The sequence below is a fragment of the Dromaius novaehollandiae genome, chromosome 27 (genome assembly GCF_036370855.1).
Source record: "Dromaius novaehollandiae isolate bDroNov1 chromosome 27, bDroNov1.hap1, whole genome shotgun sequence".
Classification (NCBI taxonomy): Eukaryota; Metazoa; Chordata; class Aves; order Casuariiformes; family Dromaiidae; genus Dromaius; species Dromaius novaehollandiae.
In genome coordinates this window covers 6981601-7000780 of record NC_088124.1, presented here as the reverse complement: position 1 = coordinate 7000780, position 19180 = coordinate 6981601, and the positions used below count along the sequence as shown (strand labels likewise).

General features: G+C 44.8%; 2 protein-coding genes across 2 annotated transcripts in view; one reads left to right on the top strand and one right to left on the bottom strand.

Moving 5' to 3' along the window:
- Positions 1-19180, bottom strand: part of LOC112990137 (uncharacterized) — a 265179-nt gene that overhangs the window by 111816 nt on the left and 134183 nt on the right. The gene's annotated exons all lie outside the window — the stretch shown is intronic.
- KCND3 (potassium voltage-gated channel subfamily D member 3) overlaps positions 5498-19180 on the top strand; it is a 140352-nt gene continuing 126669 nt past the window's right edge. Inside the window, exons 1-2 of the mRNA XM_026111850.2 lie at positions 5498-5670; positions 10785-11969. Coding sequence (XP_025967635.2) covers positions 10861-11969 — 1109 coding nt within the window. The 5' untranslated portion in view covers positions 5498-5670; positions 10785-10860. The remainder of the gene's footprint in view (positions 5671-10784; positions 11970-19180) is intronic.

Sequence of the window (19180 nt, the reverse complement as noted above, 5' to 3'; positions counted from 1 at the left end):
AGCTCTCTGCGCGGCTCGCCTCCTCGGGTCCGCCGAAGGGCTTGAGGGGCTGGGATGAAAGCATTACGTGCAGAGGTGCAAGGCCACCGTGCTCCGAGGGGGCTGCACTGACCGCAGCTAGGCAGAAAATCCAGATCTCAGGGGTCATAATCGTCCTGGCTCTGCTGGCCACTTTGACCTACGGCACGCGGGACATTTCGTATCTCCTACTGATTTTTTTGCTTTTAGTTGGTGCAAAAAAGCCGACACAGAGCAGATAAATTTTAGAGCTGCAGTTGCCCCGGGTCCCTCGCAATCCCTACCGAAATGGACAAAGGCAAAAACCACCGCAAATTCAGGATGGAAAAACTGAACTTCCCTGGTACTGGTCTCTTGAAGGCACAAGAAAAGGCAAATCACGTGCAGTACTGTCTCACAGCAGACATGGAGAATCCAGGCACACTAATTCATTTCTCTGCTAATTGATCTAGCAGCGTGGCCTTATTCCAGCTGACACGTCTCTCTGCTCCTGAACAGCCCCGTGCTCCCCGCTCGCTGCAGCTTTGCCTTCCAATCTGCCCTTCTCTACCTGCCTCACGCAACACACACCGCCTCATCCGTAATCAGTGTTAACACTCGACTCTCATTACTTAAATGTTTGGATGTTGACAATGTGGAATATGGCCAATTAAGCACAATCCCTGATGAGCTGCTGCAGTGAGGAGCATTTCAAACCAGCATTTTTATTTTACCCACTGTGTGAAATGAGGTTGTGGAAGAGCGAGGCATGGTACGCTACGCTCAGGGGAGAGAGAGAGAACAGTGGACGATAAATCAAAACACTGATTCTGTATTGCTACTGTCCTTCAAGGGTCTTTTCCCTCTACTATCATTTGTGATCTTTTCTTGATTCATTAAGGTCAGCTGAGCAGAAAATTTTGCAGCTGCTGGCTAGATAGCAGAGCTGCTGGACAACGTCCATGGCTCCTTCCTCTTCCCTTTTGGAAAGAAGTGGCAGAATGCAGCTGCCTATGAGGCTTTATTTCAGGCTGGAAAATCTCCAAACATACTGGGGAAAGAAACTGAACACACTGTAAATCGGAGATGGCCTTAAACCAAAGCCCGTGGTTTCCAAGTGCCAACAGACAGCAAAAAATTGCAGACTGAGACAAGGATACGGGCTGTGCTCTGTAGGTCCACGTCGCTGACAGACAGATGGAGCCCAGAAGCCTCACGAGGATGCAAAACACCACCCGGGAAAGTCTGCAGGGCCCCAAAAGCAGAGCTAATACAGTTCCCAGTCATCCTACATAGGTGCCCCATCCCTTAAAATCTCTCTCGTATTGAGCCTTCTTCAGAAGTTGCTTGAAAATTAGTTCCTGTTCCTTCAGGATTTTCTTAAGCCATTAACAATATCTCCTTAAACATTTCTAATGGATGCTGACATAATTGTGGTTTTGAAAATTGTTTTCACTTCTACCAAATCTCTCTAAAATGTTTCAAATATTAGTTTTGCAAAAAGCCTAAAGCAGTGAAAATTTTCCATTTAATAGTCTGGTTTCCATTACCAAAGGCTTGTAAGATTTCAATCCAAACCCAATTTTGGGCATTTTTTTCTGAGTCAAAATCAAATTTTCACTGGAAGCATGCTGATGGAAAGAAATTCAGATTAGCCCTAGTGAAAACCATTTCTGTCCCTAAAGTAAACACACAGCATTTTCTTCAGCCTGTACAAACTTAAAGCAATGCAGTGATCTCTTAGGAATTTCATATACCTCAACTGTTTTTAAAGTTTTTTTTTAAAGTAACAAACACTTTCATTTTATAGCCTTTCCAGCCTATGAAAGCACCGAAACCAGGTCTGCCCGAAGTACGATCACACCGTAAGTGGTAAATAAGAGTAAACATGGTTGAGAATGTGGAGCAAATTTATATCTAAGGCAAGAAACTTGAAATGTCTGAGTAGGGTACCTCAAAAGAAGACAGAAAGAAAACAGTGTGTTCATCAGCAGCTGGCTGCAGCCTGCTACCACAGCACCATCCAACCGCTCTGCAGGACGTTGTCACTCTATCACAGAGTGAGACGTTCAGACAGGACATATTGCTCAGCACCTTCATCAGGGGCTGAACGCTGTCAGCTCCAGGGCCACCGCCTTGGCAGCGATGATAAAACACATACGTGAGATAGACATACAAGTGAGCAAGACATCTGAACTCCTTATTCTGCCAGGCCTATGGCATGAAAGCATCTTACCTAAAGAAAATGACAGATATTTTTAACCAGATTTATAGGACAAGAGGGAGAAACTGCCTTGTGCCATTCTCCATTTGCTCATGTTTAGGACTATCTACTTTGTGTACTTCTGTACCATGATGAGAAGCCCATGAGAAATCTTGTAGGGTGGGTAGTTAGAGAGATGGATGGATGAATTTTTGGAGACGCACAGTACCGGTTTACCTTACCACTCCAGTGTGATGGATAGCCAGGCACACAAAGAAATAATTAGATTACTTTTTATGCTCTTATACAACTTATTTCCTCCAGGAATCACATAACAATTTATAAAGCTTTATACGTTCCTATAACATACTTTTTGTCAGCAAACATTAGTATATTCTTTCTATAGATGGAAACTAGGAACACAGACCTTAAGAGAGTTAGCCAAAGTCTGGAAGACTTTTTGAGAGAGGCAGAAAGATATTCAAGCAGCTGTGTTTTTCAATCACTACACCACATACATAATTTTAAGGTTACAAAGACTGACTCTTCAGCATAATCATATTAATGATCTTTCTTTAATCTATGCGGACATTTTCACAAGCTTGGATCCAAAGCAAGGGAACTGCTGGCACAGTCCATAGGACATAATCAGACTACAAAGCTACGATGTTACGGCAAGCTGTAATTTCAAGAAACCAAGTTATCTTTATTACTGCAACTGTCATTACAGAATGCTTATACAGCACGGCCATGAAGTCAACGGAATACTGCGATGCAGAATTAATGCAGGATAGTGTCCAGTGCAAAGAACAAACACAATAAATAAAATACACTGTAGAGGCACAGAAGATAGATACCAAAGAAAATTGCAAAGCAAAAAATCAAGAGAACTACATGTAATATTGATACTTAGCCATGCATAGTTTTATTTCAGTTGTTTCTCTGGATATGTAGCTTGTCTTAATGCTAGCAGGTTCTACTTTTCAGTAATAGAATGAGAAAAAGTTCTTCAAAAAGTTTTAATAAAATCTAGAATTGATACTAATAAAATCTATAATCGATGCTAAGGAGATAGTCCTAAAAGAGAGAAAGACAGAAAGCAAGAAAGAGAGAGAAAGAAGGGGAAAAAAAGAAGAGAGAAAGAGTAGAAGAGAAATATTTTCACATTATACTATTTGCAGCCAGCTTGCTTTTGACTTTCATATTCTATTTAAAAATACAAAATTGGGAACATTTAAAAAGAGTTCCCAAATTAGCTTTTTAATAGAGATCGAAAGTTAAAAGGGGGCCGAGTCATGGGGGAAAAGCTATTCAGAACCACAGCCAGGCCAGAGCTAGCAAAAAGGGAGGCCAGAGCACGCCAGAGTGAGAGAAGACAGTCAGTAAGTTTTATGAAGAGATGACATTGTAAATCACAGAAAAATCTTTTAAATCAGTAAAAGCCCAGCCACACTTCTGTTTTCACTTTCTTCTATGCATGTGCTATTGGAAAAGAAGAAGCAGAGATACAGGAAATATTTTTAAAGAGGAAATTTCTAAAGATGTCTAGTAAAAATGGAGTCAGGACACTTTGATATGCTTAAATTCACACAGCCACTGAGAGTTTCTCACAAAGTCTTAGGATGCACTGTGCACACAGCTATTCATGTGCCCGTAACACAACTAGGGGTATCCAGGTTCTAAAGACAGTAATATGCAGCATTTGCATAGCCTCATTAACTGATCTGCAAACATTGCAATGCAGCTTTTCAGGGCTTGCAAATGTGGGGGTGGGGGATTATTTTGGGGGAGGATTACCCATGATCTGACACTTAGAGACGATTTTTTTAATAATCGTGCTGAATTATCAGGGATTAGACAATGTTGAGACACTGGACTGGACCGATCAGCGTTCTGGTGCAGTGTGACAAACCCAGAGTTTCCACGTTAATGTTTCCAAACTAGTTAATCTGAGCATGCAAGTGTCCGAGTTCTGGGATATGCCGGGTTCCCTCCCCGCTTTCTCTGAAGATAAGGCCTCGGTTTAGGAGCTCGCAGGAAAAGGGCCTGTTATAATACAGGAGCACAAAATCACCTTGTAGAACTGACCCTGGTTAGCGACGGTTTTGAGACGTTTCTGTTTCTCCTGACTGATGCGAAATAACAGCGGCACCTCGGCTTTTCCACCACCACCGCTTCTTTCCTTTTGCCACAAGTGACAACTCCAGGCCAGCACCCGCTTGTCCTCGCAAACGGAAATGCGTGAAGCCCACCCGAGCGCGGGAGCGCCGTGGCCTGACGGAGACCTCCCGCCCCGCTGCTCTGCCAGGCTCCCGAGGGGGCCCGGGGCGGGGGGGGACGCGGCCCGGCGCGGAGGTGCCCCTGGGCAGGGCGATGCCGCCGGCCCGGCGCTCGCTCCGGGTGACACCTGCCGGCGGCGGCGCTGCCCGCGCTGCTCGGTTCCCCGGCGCCGGGGGGGCTCTGCCCGCTGCGGCCGCCCCGCGGAGCAGCGGCGGGGACGCGGCTGTGCACGGAGAGAGCCCCCCCCGGCTCAGCCCGGGCCCCCCGGTTAAATGACCCCCCCCCGCTCAATGCGGCCCCCCCCAGCATTGACTGCCCCCTGCTCCGCGAGGCCCCCCGGCTCAACGTGGTCCCCCCCCAGCATCGACTAACCCTCTCCCCCGCGGGGCCCCCCCGGCTCAACGCGGACCCCCCCCAGCATCCACTGCCCCCCTGCTCCGCGAGGCCCCCCCGGCTCAACGCGCCCCCCCCGCGGTGCCGCCGCGGCCCTGCCTCCGCCCCGCGCCCCCGCGGCGGAGCTGTCCCCGGCCGCGGTGCTGATCTCGGCGCCGCCCGCGCCCCCGCGGCGGAGCTGTCCCCGGCCGCGGTGCTGATCTCGGCGCCGCCCGCGCCCCCGCGGCGGAGCTGTCCCCGGCCGCGGTGCTGATCTCGCCGCCGGCCGGCGCCTCCCGCCGCCCCGCTCCGCTGCTCGCCGCTCCGCTCCGCGCCGCCCCGCGCCCGCCCCCGCGGCCCGCGGCGCGCCGCTCCGCGCTCCCGGCAGCTGGATGGCAGCGGCGGCGCTCGGCGGGGGGCCGCGGCCGGGCGCGCAGGGCGAGGCGGCGGGCCGGCGCTCGCTGCGGAGGTGAGGGGATCCGCCGGGAGGGCGGGGGAGCCCCGGCCCCCGCCCGGGGGGCTCACCTGCGGGGCGGGGAGAGGGTGCGCCGGCAGCCGCGGGGAGAGCAGCGAGGGGAAGGAGCGGCGCTCCCCTCTCCCTCCCTGCTCTCCCGCACGCTTTCACCTTCCCTCTCTCGCATTCTTCGCTTCTCCCTCTTTCCTTCCCTTTCCCTGCTTCCCCTGCATCCACCCTTTTTCCATTTGGTGGCCACACAGACCATTCCAGCCCCCGAACTCCCGGCACCAGATTAAAGTGTAATATAGAGCTGTGGAAGGACGCGAGGCAATGGCGAGGCAGCTGAGCTCCTGTATTTCATGTATGTATTTGTCTTACTTTATGGAAGTCACTAACTATCGCTGCGGCACATCAGTCATTCCCGGGAGCTGCCTGGCAGAGCAGGGCATGACTGGTTCACTCTGATTTGGGCTCTGATTTATTTATTTAATGGAGAATCGCCTGGAAATAGATAAATGAGCAAGGATACCAGCTCTCTAAGTGTGTGGAGTCCAACTTCTGACCGCGGATGAAAGAGGGATGCTGAGGTGTCGTGGAGACAGGACTGGTAAGAGCTGCCGATGAGCAGGGCAAGCGAGAACAGCAGGACAGCGTGGGAAGGGGACAAGTGGTGGGAAGAGGGCAGAAAGAGAGAGGGAAAGATCATTTTAAGCCTGAATTATTTTTTTCTGTTCCTAAATACAGCCTCATGCCCTGGCTAAGGTGCTGGTTGTAGGTGTGTGCAGCCGGTGGAATAGTTCAGCTTCCCTCGCAGGAGAACTGACCTCTCCTGCAGGGAGATCCCTCCCTGCCCAAGGCTCGGGGACATGGAGAGAGCTCTGCGAGGGACCGGGGAAGTTCACCCTGTACTTTGCCCCCTCTCTCCTCCCCCCCACCTTGCCAGTGCCGGGCACATTAGCATGCAGTGTAGGCTCTGGCGTGTATTTAATGACTCCATTTGCTGGTGTCTCTGTTACACAGCTCACGCTGCCTTTCTTCACGGTCTCGTTTTACAGTCTGCCTCACTGGGACTGAGAGAGGAGAAGGGACGCTCAGCTCAGTGCATCCTCCCTGCTGCGTCCACGGCAGTGGACTCCTCGGGACCTGGGTGCCACTGCCAGCTTGGTTAGGCAGCAAGAGCACAGCTCCGAGCGGTACCGAAGGGGAGGGTGCAAACCAACCAAGCTTAGGCGAGAGAGAGGCAGGGAGAGACTCCGTCTCAGCCGTAATGAGGGAGAAGCTGTTTAGTCATCTCTCTATATATACTTTCCCTATGATGATCATATTTTCTGATTGCTTCTGACTGCATTTAGAGAGGGAGTGAAGAGGCAGGCAGCACAGCTCACCTTTTATCCTGAGGACTGACTGTTCCCCCTTCCTTCCCGTTCCCTAGATTTAGCCCTACTTTGGGCGCTGAGAGTGTCTTTCCTTGCCAGGTAAGGCATTGCTGCGAGCCGACAAGATGGGGCTCTCTGGGCTGGCTGGGAGGGATGGGAGAAGTTTGCTTGCATTTATCCTAAGCCTGTTGCTTTTGCTCCCAAATTTCTCCAACTGACTGAAGAAGTGAATGTTTTGCAGAAAGTTTTATTATCTGATTCAATTGCAAAGGCAAAGGAATATGTGACTGAAAGAGCATATTGCAGCTTTGACTGATATATTTTGCTTTTGAGTGAAAATATCTTTGTTGTCTGAGCCTGACAAAATAAAGGATAGAAAATCCGAGAATGACTGATCTGATGGCTCTTCACTCCCATTGGCAGTGTCTCACCAAGAAACTCAAAATATGTTTAATCAGCCGTATTTTAAATTATCCCTCTCTGCTTCCAGAAAGGGAAACACCATGAGATTTTTGTTTTGTTTCTGTTTTCATGAAAAAATATTAAGAGACATTTATTAAGTATGACGTTGCCAGTGGAAGTTAACGTGGTAAGAATCCATCATTTATTTCTTGACCCTTTAGGTAAACAGAAATAACTGCGTGTTCTCTAAAGTTTTCCTCCAGTGCTTTATTGATCTAACAGTGCGTGTTAGTTTTATGTTTTGAACCTGGAATCAAATCCTTGAGTCAGTAAAGCTAGCTGTAGTGCAGATGAGCTGAGATAGCCAGATAGCTGGTCAGGCCAGATTCGAATAGGGCTGGGAATCCTGGGGAGGGGAGGAAGGAGGGAGTCACGCCACGGGCTTTTTTATCAAATTTGTTTGCACTATTTTGCTGTCCTCATAATTATCTAAAGAAAACAGTTTATTTGCTCCACAGACGTTGACATTTGCTTAAGTCAGAAAGAGCCAAATTGTTTTGTGTACTAGTTCTAAATATCATCAACAGGCTAATGATCTTTTAAATTACATGTGGAAATTAGTTAAAATTAGACATGTGTGTATTGGTAAATACATGCTTGTATGGATTAATGTGCATCTATTTCCTATTCTTGCTTAAGAGACAGTCAACTGTACAGTATATTTTACCCAGGCTATTGCCTTCCAGCCTGAAAAGCATGATTAGCAGAGTCACCAGAACCCAGGCTTAGTGTGCAGAAAAGGAGGGTCCTTTTCATATTATTTAGACAAACTAGTTGCTCCTTTTTTTTTTTTTTTTTTTTTTCCCACTCTAAACTTAGTTTGTGCAGCTCCAAATTACAAATCCAATGCTATCTCTCTCTCAATTTTCTGTCTCTTATCCGGGGTGGGGTGGAGTTCCAGAGGTTCGTGGACAAGAAGCAGCAGACCGCCTGTGCTGAGGGTACTGGGTTATTCTTCTCCCTCTCAGACCTTCCTCATAGACACAGGCCACAAAAAGAGACACAATTTGCAGCTGTGAGCTTTCAGGAAGTTTCTCTTTTGAAGTATTTTGAGGATCAAATGTGACAGATTTAACGCAGCTTTGAAAATCAAGCTGTGTGCATATGCTGCAGGAAGTTTTCTTGACCAGCTGCGTCTCTTTGCCACAGAAAAGTAGCGATTGAACCTCTCTGGACAGAACACGCTACTCCCCCTTCTGTTCTCATCTCTTGTCCGTTTCACAGCTAAGATATTTATAGTTTCCCCACATATACTGCCAGCATGGAAGGACCCCATTTTATCTTTAAAAATTGATTTAAAAATGTGTAAGTCACTTATGAGTTACCAGTGCTTTATTAGAACAATTATATGTGAAGTATTTATAGTGCCTCAGCAGCTAATGTAGGTAACCTGGAATTTACAACCAAAGTTATAAGTACGGAAGAGATTTCTAATAAGGTTCCCCAGAGAAATCTGGGGAGATGAGGATCCAGTGTACTGTAGCTGCTCAGGTCACTGTACACCACCAATCAGTCCTGGTAGAATGACTATGGTGGTGTCTGTAATTGAAATTAGAAAGCACAGAAGACAGTTCACTAGCAGGGAGATTAGGAATAGGATGCATTATCTTGGCCTCTTGATTATTTGCCTATCTATATTTGGTAATTAAGAAATGAAATGGCTGTCATTTTTCTGCCTCTTCTTTTATAGTCCTGTTATCAACTGCAGTGTTTCGTAGAAGTTAAAAGATCCACCACCGCTGCTAACAGAAACTGGCAGCTCTGCTGTCTGAGCCCCACTAAGTCCCCGGAGACTGCCTTCCGACCGTGCAGCATTTTCAAAGCAGCGCAGGGAAAGTTTGCAGTGCTGTGCTCTGTCCCTTCCAAGAAAAAACAAAAGCATTCTTGTCTCCACAGCTGTCAGTCAGGCACTATTAATGCAATAAATTCACTCTTTAGGGGGAGAGAAAAACTAATGCATAGTAGTATTGAACAATCCTTTATAGTAAAATATTGCAGGATGTTGGCTCCAGTGCCATGTATATAAGAAAAGCGTCTCTTTGGGATAAGCATCACTATGGATTATTATATGTTTCATAATTACAAAACCTCTTACAGCAGCAGTAAGATGCTTGCACTAGGGATTTCAATTGTCCTTTAGATAGTAAAATTGCATAGCAAGATACTCCGCATTAAGGTGATGAATGTTAATGCGCACTGAGCAGGAAGAGCATTTCTGTGAACAGTTTAGTCATTTTCACCACAGATTGATTCCATCATTTTTTATTCAGTATTTTGATGGCCTGTTGAAATCAATAATGCTGTAGCCTTACTGGCTGGAATGGCAGCTTTCATATAATTAAAAAAGTTCAGAATAAAATTGCACAGAAGGATATGATGTAGAGGAAATAATTAGGCTTTGAGGGCCTGAGCCATGGAATCAATGGAAGTCTTTCCATTGATAAATTAACTTTTGATAGGGCCCCTAATGCATCTTATACGATAACGGTTCCCTTCTCCAGAGTTAGAAAAATGTTAGGGAAGTGAAAGTAAATACAAGTTAAAACAAAAGTTAAATATTGTCAGACATCTGACCAAAACCCAAAAAGAATGAGAAAATTCCTGGCTAGATCAAGACCACAATAACTACTCAAATTTCAAGAGAGCAGTGTTGATTTCCAGTGGCTGAGGATCTGGACCACTTAGGGTAATGAAGAGTGCAGGGAACTTATTTCACTTCAGTGTAACGGTCCTTCAACTATTAGGTTGAAGGACTTCTGCCTCTGGCAGGTAGGAAACAACAAGCTATCTTCCTGCTGGAAGAAAGGTGTCCAAGTTTGGAGGTTCCCCCATTCTGATGTTCTAGGTCCTCAGTTGGTAGCTCAACCCAGGGTGTGCTTCCCTCACCTAACGATGTATCTACTAAAATATCCATAAGCATCCACATCTGTGATTCAAGCTACTGCTGCTCAGATATTCTGAGCAATGTTCTCCCAAAAGCCAGAATTTTCCTCTGGTCCATTATAGGGATGCAGTATTTCACAACAGTAAAACCTGTCTTTAAATCCAGGAGACCAGAACAAAATCTGCTGCCTAGCCCAGGTCTTTAATTAAAGGTTGAAGAAAGCTAATAAAAAACAGAGAAGATTTTAATGTCTTTCTTCCAACTGACATTATTCTTGGTGCAAAATTCACTGCATTTTGAGCATTTTTTTAAACTGGAAAGCCAGCTCAGTCCAGTTACGGCTTTTCATGACATACAATTTTACTGGCTGAACTGCAAGCTGATTTCACTGGAGCTCCCAGCTCTTTCTTGACAGCTGTAGTTAAACTGATGAGCACATGAGGCTTACACCTGGGGAATTATGGATTAGTCTTGTTTGTAAGGAAGGAAATATAAATTAGTGTGTTTATGCTACTTTTAAAATGCTTTTAATGAGGAATCATTTGCTATTCAAAATTTCAATCTATAATAATGCCATAACCTTGCTGAGCTCATTATCATGTGCCTTGTTTAACATCATCCTTCAAATGGGAGACTAACACAAGCCAGTTGTTTTAAGTTCTTGTGTACCTATGATCTACAACTCTTTAACACAATGGGACAAGACACCTTACTTGACTTTGTGTTGCATTTCTGTTTTGTTCTCTATTTTAGATGGGACTGATCTGACTTCCAACAGCTCTCAGAAGCAGCCAAACCGTCTTCTCCAGTAACAAGGCCTGGGGTCATCATGGCAGCAGGAGTAGCAGCATGGTTGCCCTTTGCCAGGGCAGCTGCCATAGGATGGATGCCAGTGGCCAACTGTCCTATGCCACTGGCTCCAACAGAGAAAAATAAGAGGCAGGATGAGCTGATCATTCTCAACGTGAGTGGCAGGCGTTTCCAGACCTGGAGGACTACACTTGAGAGATACCCCGACACTCTCCTGGGCAGCACCGAGAAGGAGTTCTTCTTCAACGAAGACACTAAGGAGTACTTCTTTGACAGGGACCCTGAGGTCTTTAGGTGCATCTTAAATTTTTATAGAACTGGCAAGCTACACTATCCAAGGTATGAGTGCATCTCTGCTTATGACGAAGAGCTTGCCTTTTACGGGATCCTCCCTGAAATCATTGGGGACTGCTGCTATGAAGAGTACAAAGACAGAAAGCGGGAAAATGCAGAGCGGCTGATGGATGACAATGACTCAGAAAATAACCAAGAAGGGTCCATGCCATCCCTGAGCTTCCGGCAGACCATGTGGCGAGCCTTCGAGAACCCCCACACCAGCACCTTAGCCTTAGTCTTTTACTATGTCACCGGTTTCTTTATTGCTGTCTCTGTGATCACTAATGTTGTGGAAACTGTCCCTTGCGGCACGGTGCCTGGAAACAAGGAGCTTCCATGTGGGGAGAGATACGCTGTGGCTTTCTTTTGCTTAGACACAGCTTGTGTGATGATTTTCACGGTTGAGTATCTGTTGAGACTCTTCGCGGCCCCAAGTCGCTACAGATTTATCAGAAGTGTAATGAGCATCATTGACGTGGTGGCCATCATGCCGTACTACATTGGCTTGGTGATGACCAACAACGAGGACGTCAGCGGAGCCTTTGTGACACTAAGGGTTTTTAGGGTTTTCAGGATTTTCAAGTTTTCTCGCCATTCCCAAGGCTTAAGAATCTTGGGCTACACTTTGAAGAGCTGTGCCTCCGAGCTTGGCTTTCTCCTCTTTTCCCTCACTATGGCAATCATCATCTTTGCAACTGTGATGTTTTATGCAGAGAAAGGGTCCTCAGCTAGCAAATTCACCAGTATTCCTGCTTCCTTTTGGTACACTATTGTAACCATGACAACGCTTGGGTGAGTATTACTTTTTCTTTTACTGAGCAGCAGGCAAACATATCCTAGGAGCTTGACTCCAGTTACTCTTTGAGGATAAGCATGTTTCTGGGTGCATGTTCCAAAAGGGACTGGAATTGTTATGGGCTTGATTCTTCTTTGCCTGACAACTTCTGGAATTTATGCCTATGCAAAGTTGTATAAAATACAAAATGCACTTACACCCACTTGATAAATGCTTGGCATAAAGGTAATTGAACGCAGGAGGAGCAAGGCTGTGGAGCAGCAGGTCCTGTTTTGCACTCCGTCTGTAGGGGTGCAAAAAACGACACGAGTGCAAAGCAGTTGGCAACTACAGCTTGTGTTTTTTCAGATATTCATTCAAGCCATAGATTTTACAAAAAGTCATTGATGTATATTTTGCCTCTTTTTGCAACGTTGGTCATTGTTTGCTTGATCGCTTGACGTGCCTGGAATTATAGGTTTGCTGAATTCCAACGGGTGTTGTGGGCAGCTATACTCCTGCAAATATTCAGTGATCTCCAGGATAAAATGTGTTTTTACTTAACTGAGCAGGGTATGGGTTTCTTGTCTGTGTCTATTTGTGGGTTTATAAAATAATAAGAACATACTGTAGTAGTTGCAGTAGAATTTCAAGCACTTCTATGGACAGGTACAAAGGTAATGGTATGTATAATCAAAGCAAAGAAAATGTAGCCTGGAGGACACTTCTTTTTTTTCTTCTCTTATATTTCACTTCTCTCTTTGAGATGTTTCCACTGAGATTACAGATTTGAATTTCTGTTGCTCTGAACTAAAACCTTTGTAAGAAGAATGACCAAGCCCTTACCCTGACAGGGTTATATAAAAGAAAGGAGGCTTTATAGGTTGCTGCTTCAGGCACTTACAAAGTTACAACCTAATGCAATCTCTGAATTCCATACATCAGAATAATATGCTAAGTTTATAGTTACTTTGCAAACAGTTTTCCCACTGGAGAGTTCACACAGTTTAATATTCAGATTTAGACAATTCTCATTCTTGCAATATGGTGACCGCTTTTTCTCTAAACTGCTCTTGATTTTAAACACTTCTCCATGCCTATTATGCATGAACAGGCTCATAGTGCTTTTAAATTACTAAAATCATAATTCAGCTGTCAGAAAGGCACAGAATCTCAGCATATGAAAATTGTAAGCACTGAATTTCTTCATTAAGCGAAAATGTAAAATGTTTGCCATAGTAACTAAAAGATCTTTTTTCCCTCCCGTTTCAGTATCTAAACAAAGCTTGCAAGTTTGACTCAGGTCTAAGTGGCTAAAGCTAAGTTCCTTGCCCCCGGAAAAGCAGTCAGTGCTCACTTAGAAATGTCAGCTTGGACTTTGGATCCCAGCTCTCCCCGACCTGTGGTTTAGCTCTCCAGGTTCTGGCTCGCCCCATCCTGATCAGTTCCCACCCGCCAGTCCCCACCACGGTATCTGAGCAGCTTCAGAGGGCCGTGATGTCCTGCGGCAACCTGCCACAGGCGGCTTGTTCGCACGTCCTCTCCCCATGAGGGAAAGGCATGAAAGTGCAGTCCTATCTTCTGGTTTCTGTTTAATAAGGATCACTTCTCTCTTCCTGTCTATACACACATGCACATCCATCCATACATTGCTATATGTTTGTGCAAGGGAAGTTAAGGTGAAAGAAACATTCGGTGCTACTTGGGAACAAATCTACTTGGTAAAATGTACGCAGTGTGTGCTGTAGCGCAATTAATTCTGTGTTCCCGTCAGTGACTTGGTCTTTTTCTCTTTTTTTTCCTTTTTAAATACAGGGATAGACAAAACAGAATGCTGTCGAGCACTTTAAAGTGTCCTCAATCTGTTGTAATCACAGAAGTTACAGATGAATGAGTGCTTTAAATGGGTTGACAAGACTTTAAAAAATTAGACATTTAAACATGGCTTTGTAAGATTTCATTGGAAAGGGACTTATAAAGTGCTATTAAAGCTTAAACATCTAGTATTACTGATCTGGCACTTCTTGTTGGAGAATTTTAATTAAAATAGGTGTCTTTAGCAAATACTCTATTAGCTAAGATTGCTGTCAGATCACAGGGTTGTAAGAAACTCAGAAACCTAGATAATACCAGACACTGAAGAGAGATATATGTGCTCTCTGACATCTAGCTGCCTATGATCTCATCCATCACGTATTCAGCACTTCTTTATCCAAGCAGCAAAACCCAAACATCTTCACTGGCTTGCTAAAACCTATACTAGAAGGAGAAGTCATTGCTACGAGCCCTGTTGAGCTTTTATGCCTTATGAACCCTGTGTGGCTTATGAACCCTATGTGGCTTACGAACCTTTTGGGTTTTTAACCCAATTTCCATCAGACGAGCTCCACAGAGCTCTGCCGGATCCCTTCAGAAAGGCCCTTTTGGGGCTCGCTGGCTGAGCTGCTGCCGGGACACCGCTGCGTCCCAGCTGGGCCGTGTGCCGGACACGGGGTGGCACAGAGCGAAACAGGGCACCGCGGCTGTGCCGACACCAGCCCGCGGCACACGCAGCAGCTCTGATACAGGGGTCAACATAACCGCACAAAAGCGAAGGAACTGCAGAAGTGAAACGTTCGGCCCCAGCTCATTTCCATCTTCCTGTCTCACACCGCGTGCTGTAGGCAGTCAGTATCCCCGGGCCCCCCTTCTCCCTCCCCCCTTCTTTCAGTTTCGACAAATTGGCATTTTCATAAGAAAATTCATGCACATCTCTCCTCAGAAGTCATTTAAATATGTTTGGAAGGATCTTGTTACTAATGAGAGTACTGGCAAGTCCCATCTCACAGATGCTGCCAAAAATGCCGCCAAAATCTCTAGCATGCTTCTTAATACATCAGACTTCGCCTATTTAGTGGTTGCCAGTTAGCTGCTTGCATTTCAGCAGTGCTCAGAGCTTTTATAAATATCTTAAATGTTATCCCCTTATTTGCCTTGGAAAATTTAGCAAGAATTTAGAGCAAGAAACTATGAAGTATGCAGGTTTTAAACTCAAATGTATATATGTATCTATATTTCTTTCTTTTGAACACTGAAACATTTAAATCCAGACAACTGAGCATTTTCCTGATACTGGAATTTCACTGTTTGTAACAAATTATAAAAGTGATTTGGAATATGCAGAATAACTTTTCACATGCTATTAAAGCATTTAAAAACTAGCTCAGGAAACAGAGAAAGTTTACTAACAACAGATAAACAGATCTAGCCTTAGGAAAGCATTTTCAGATGTTCCAGTTGACTAACAGTCAACTAAGTCAGATATTTGCTGGTGTAAATTAAATTAATTCAACTGAAACCAAGCAGCTGTGGCAGCTTGTACCAACCAGTCTCTGCCCTTCAGCCTTGTACGCAGTAATAATATAGAAGGTCCCCAAATGGTTTTTCCTTTGAGCAAATGACAAAAAAGGAAGAACAAAAATGAAAATCCTTCAAATTTTTATACAGTTTTGTCTCTTTTGCTCAGAATTTCACTGTCAGTTTTTTTTTCTCCCGTCATCCCAAAGATAAGCATTACATTGACTGTCCTGGTTCTTTGCAGTTTGGCATCAGTTTTATTTTGGTGAGAGTCTATTTATTTTAAGGGAGCTCCACTAGTTTACACCAACTGAAGGTTTTGCCCTCGCCTGCTGCTGAAACACGTTTGAGCACAGAGCTGTTTGTGGCCGGGGAAACGCCGTGGCTGCTCCGTGCACGGCACAGCAGCCGCAAGGCAGGACGGCTCGGGGACACCCGAACCCCCAGCGCCTCTGCAGAGCACAAGCCTCTCCTGCCCGTTCCCCACCAGCACAAACCAGCTGCGAGAGTGAATATCTGAGTCATGATTCACATTAAATATATAACCAGTGATTCTGATGGAGCTGTCCATCTTTCTGAAGGATGCGTCAGCACGGTCTTTCCATGGACATCAAAAAGCAGGGTCGGATCTTGAAACCCACTGCTGTAAAACTCTCCTACTGCACTGTAAGTCAGTTATTCCAGATTCGTAAAGATACAATTGAATTTCCAGATTGACCCATAAAGAAAAGCAATAAAAAAGCATTTCCTACTGAAGACGAAGCACTGCATAAAACAGAGTAAATGCTGCTTTTGGTGGGGTTACTATGCAAATCAGGCACAAGAGTTTTGGGAAATCTAGGATGACTTGCAAGCTCCTTAGGTAGCTAACAACCCAAGGAGAGAGGTGCAACAATTTTTCTGGAATGGGAAACAAAGCAAAGGAATCAAATTATACTGACCCTGCATCTCTGATTCCTCTGCTGTGCTCATCAGCCCTGGCTTAACAGAGGCTGGTTTTAATTTAGCACGATTTAAATTTTGCTCAGGAGGTTTTATAATGAAAGCATTATTCTTGGGTGCATCTTAAATCAATCTGAATTACTGAAACAACTATTCAAAATTAATTCAAAATCAGCTATCCAATTCATGCAGAAACGTTTTTCTCAAGAGGCCAACAGCTGCCCATCCTCTCTTGCCCTTCTGTAAAATGCCAATAAAACAAATATTAGTTTTGCCACCACCCTTTCTTTTTTCTGCAGGAGGTGCCGACCTCCTCGCCCCACCGCCGCAGCGATGTGAGCGCTGCCAGAAGGAGCTGAGCAGCCCGGTGATCGCTCCCAGCGTTAGCATGCATGTCCCTCTCCTGCCTTTTAGCTAACTTGATAGGCAATAGCCATCAGTTTTCCATCTATACCCAGACAGTTAAATTACCATAAATTTTGTTACTCTGTTACCAGAATACTGTTTTTATTTACTTTTAACTGGTGATCGATTTTGCATGGGGCAGCCACATGTTTATAGGCCTGTCGACATGCAGTACACACAAGGCTGCAGTGCTCGACCTCTCTCACGCCACTAAAACCCACACCATTTTCACCCAAAGGGCATATTTTCCTAAGCTTTTTATAGCTGTTTTCATTTCACCCAATAGCAGTATGTTTCAGACTCTCAGGCAGCATCTGTGACCTGCAACACAGGAACCGAATTTTAGGCGTGAAAACTAAGCGCCACATTTGCCTGCACAACCACGGGAGAGAGGGAGGTTCCCGAGGCCAGTTTGGAGCCTCGCGGCCGGCTCCTCCGCCGCATCCCGTCCCGGAGGAGGTCAGGGTCCCGACAGAGGCACCGAAAGCGGGCAGCCTCAGCAGCCCCCTCTCACCCCCGCCACAGCTGCACGTTAGAGCATTTTGGAAGTAAAGAAGAGAAGGCTGAAAAACTGGCACTGAAATCGATGAGCCATTTGTGTCAAGAGACTAGTAGTTCTGTGGACCAAAGGACAGAGGGTTTTGATGGATTTTGTCTGGGTTTGAGCCTGAGGATATTGTGTGATTTTCTAGTGTCTCTCAAAGGCTACGTGCCCACAGGGGTGGTCCCAGGAGAACCGGTATCTTCTCTCTGACTATATTCCTTACAACTGGCGAGAACATCCTGGTTTTGAGGTCACTGTCCCTCTGTCAGGTTTGGCGGCACTTGGTCAATGGGTTCGACAGATACACATCAGTGCACTTGGACAACACAATCATACCTAGGTTATTGATTTAAGGAACCAAGAAAACAGCTTTGCTGGCCTGGCTATGTCAACAGCCTAATCTAGATTAAGATCTGAAATTTCTTACAGTTTTTATTATCCAAGTGTTTAGAGAGCAGGATTTCTTTTCTATTTTGATTTGTCTCCATTCAAGCTGATACCCTGTGGTTCTGCAGAACGTGGGCGAGAGAGAGGGAACTGATGCTTGATCAACCATTTCCGAAAGAAACATCATTATTTGTTACGTTTATTTCTGGGGCTTTCTTTTTTATTGGTATTCAATCACAAGGAAGAAATAGGATGAAATTTAAGTAGTGAAATAGCGTCCAAAATAGTTACTGCCAAACTGTTGACAGCTGGTCTAGCATAAAGTTACTGAATACTGACCACCTTTCTTGCAAATGCTGCCAGCTATCTTGTGAACAGAGATTTTTTTTGCAGTTATTTCTCCAATGGAAAGTACTGAAAACACTCAAGCTCATAGTAACCTTCATTCACCCTGCTTCATGCAAAGTAAGAGGCGCTTGCAAAGTAAGGAAACTAATAAATCAACTGTGGAGCACCGCTACTTTACGGGTTCTCCTGAAAGATTGCTGTTTGGCGCAGTAATCATATTTTGTGTGTCAGTACTTCAGTAACTGCCATTAAACTGAATCAGAAAAATTGCTTTAATAGAAATGCTACTTTGCATATTTACCATCAGCGACGGAAAGATGGATGAGATGTGGGATGTTTCCTTTGTAACACGAGGCTCTAAAATTGCGCCACTCTCACCATTTCCTACACAGTCAACAAGTCTTACATCCACAGGCCAAAGAATAGCTTGAGTTCAATATACAGAAAGTCCAATCAAACAACGGATTGATGGAGCTACACAAAGAAGCCATTTTCTTGAGCTTTCATTCTCTTGACTCCAGCTTCATCTTATACGAAATGTGTATCAATTTTCTTCCTCTAATGGATTTACAGATACTGTGTGCAAAATGCCTTTGTATCAGAAACTACAGATGGAATCTTTCCCTTCACTACCTTGATGTAAATCTGAGGCAAGCATCTCATTTTTGAGCTCTTCCTTTTCACCAGAGCCCCAGAAGTATTAAAATACCCTTATTCATTCCCAAAACAAGTGGAATTCACTGGATTTTTCTCCACCTTAAAGAAAATATTTATCTGTCTTTAGGCTTTCTGTGGTTTTGGATATTTGTAATGACTGCACATATATGCAAACACAACATTTTTAACGGGCAAGACAAAATAACTTTCCTTTAAGCTAAACTCGTTGTGTGAGAAGTAAGTTATTTTGAATAAGGACAAGTAAAGGTACTGACTAAAATTATACTGTGACTATTAAATTTACCAGTGGGAACTTTGGCAAAGATGCATCTATAGCAACTGATTTAAGAAATTTTTCTATGCTTCTCTCTCTTTTTTTTTTCACTTGCTTTCTAGCCTGCATCATAGTAAGTGCCTGAGAAATGTAGATTAAAGATAACATTGTATTTTCACTGGAGATGAAGGGAAGAGATTGGCTCGCTGACTAGACCTGAGCTATTTTTAGTCTCATAAAATGATAATTTCATAACAGCATTGACCCAGTAAAAAGTAATTAGTTTACAGAAATCAGTAGAAAATAAGGGACACAGTAGCCAGTGTCAGTATGAA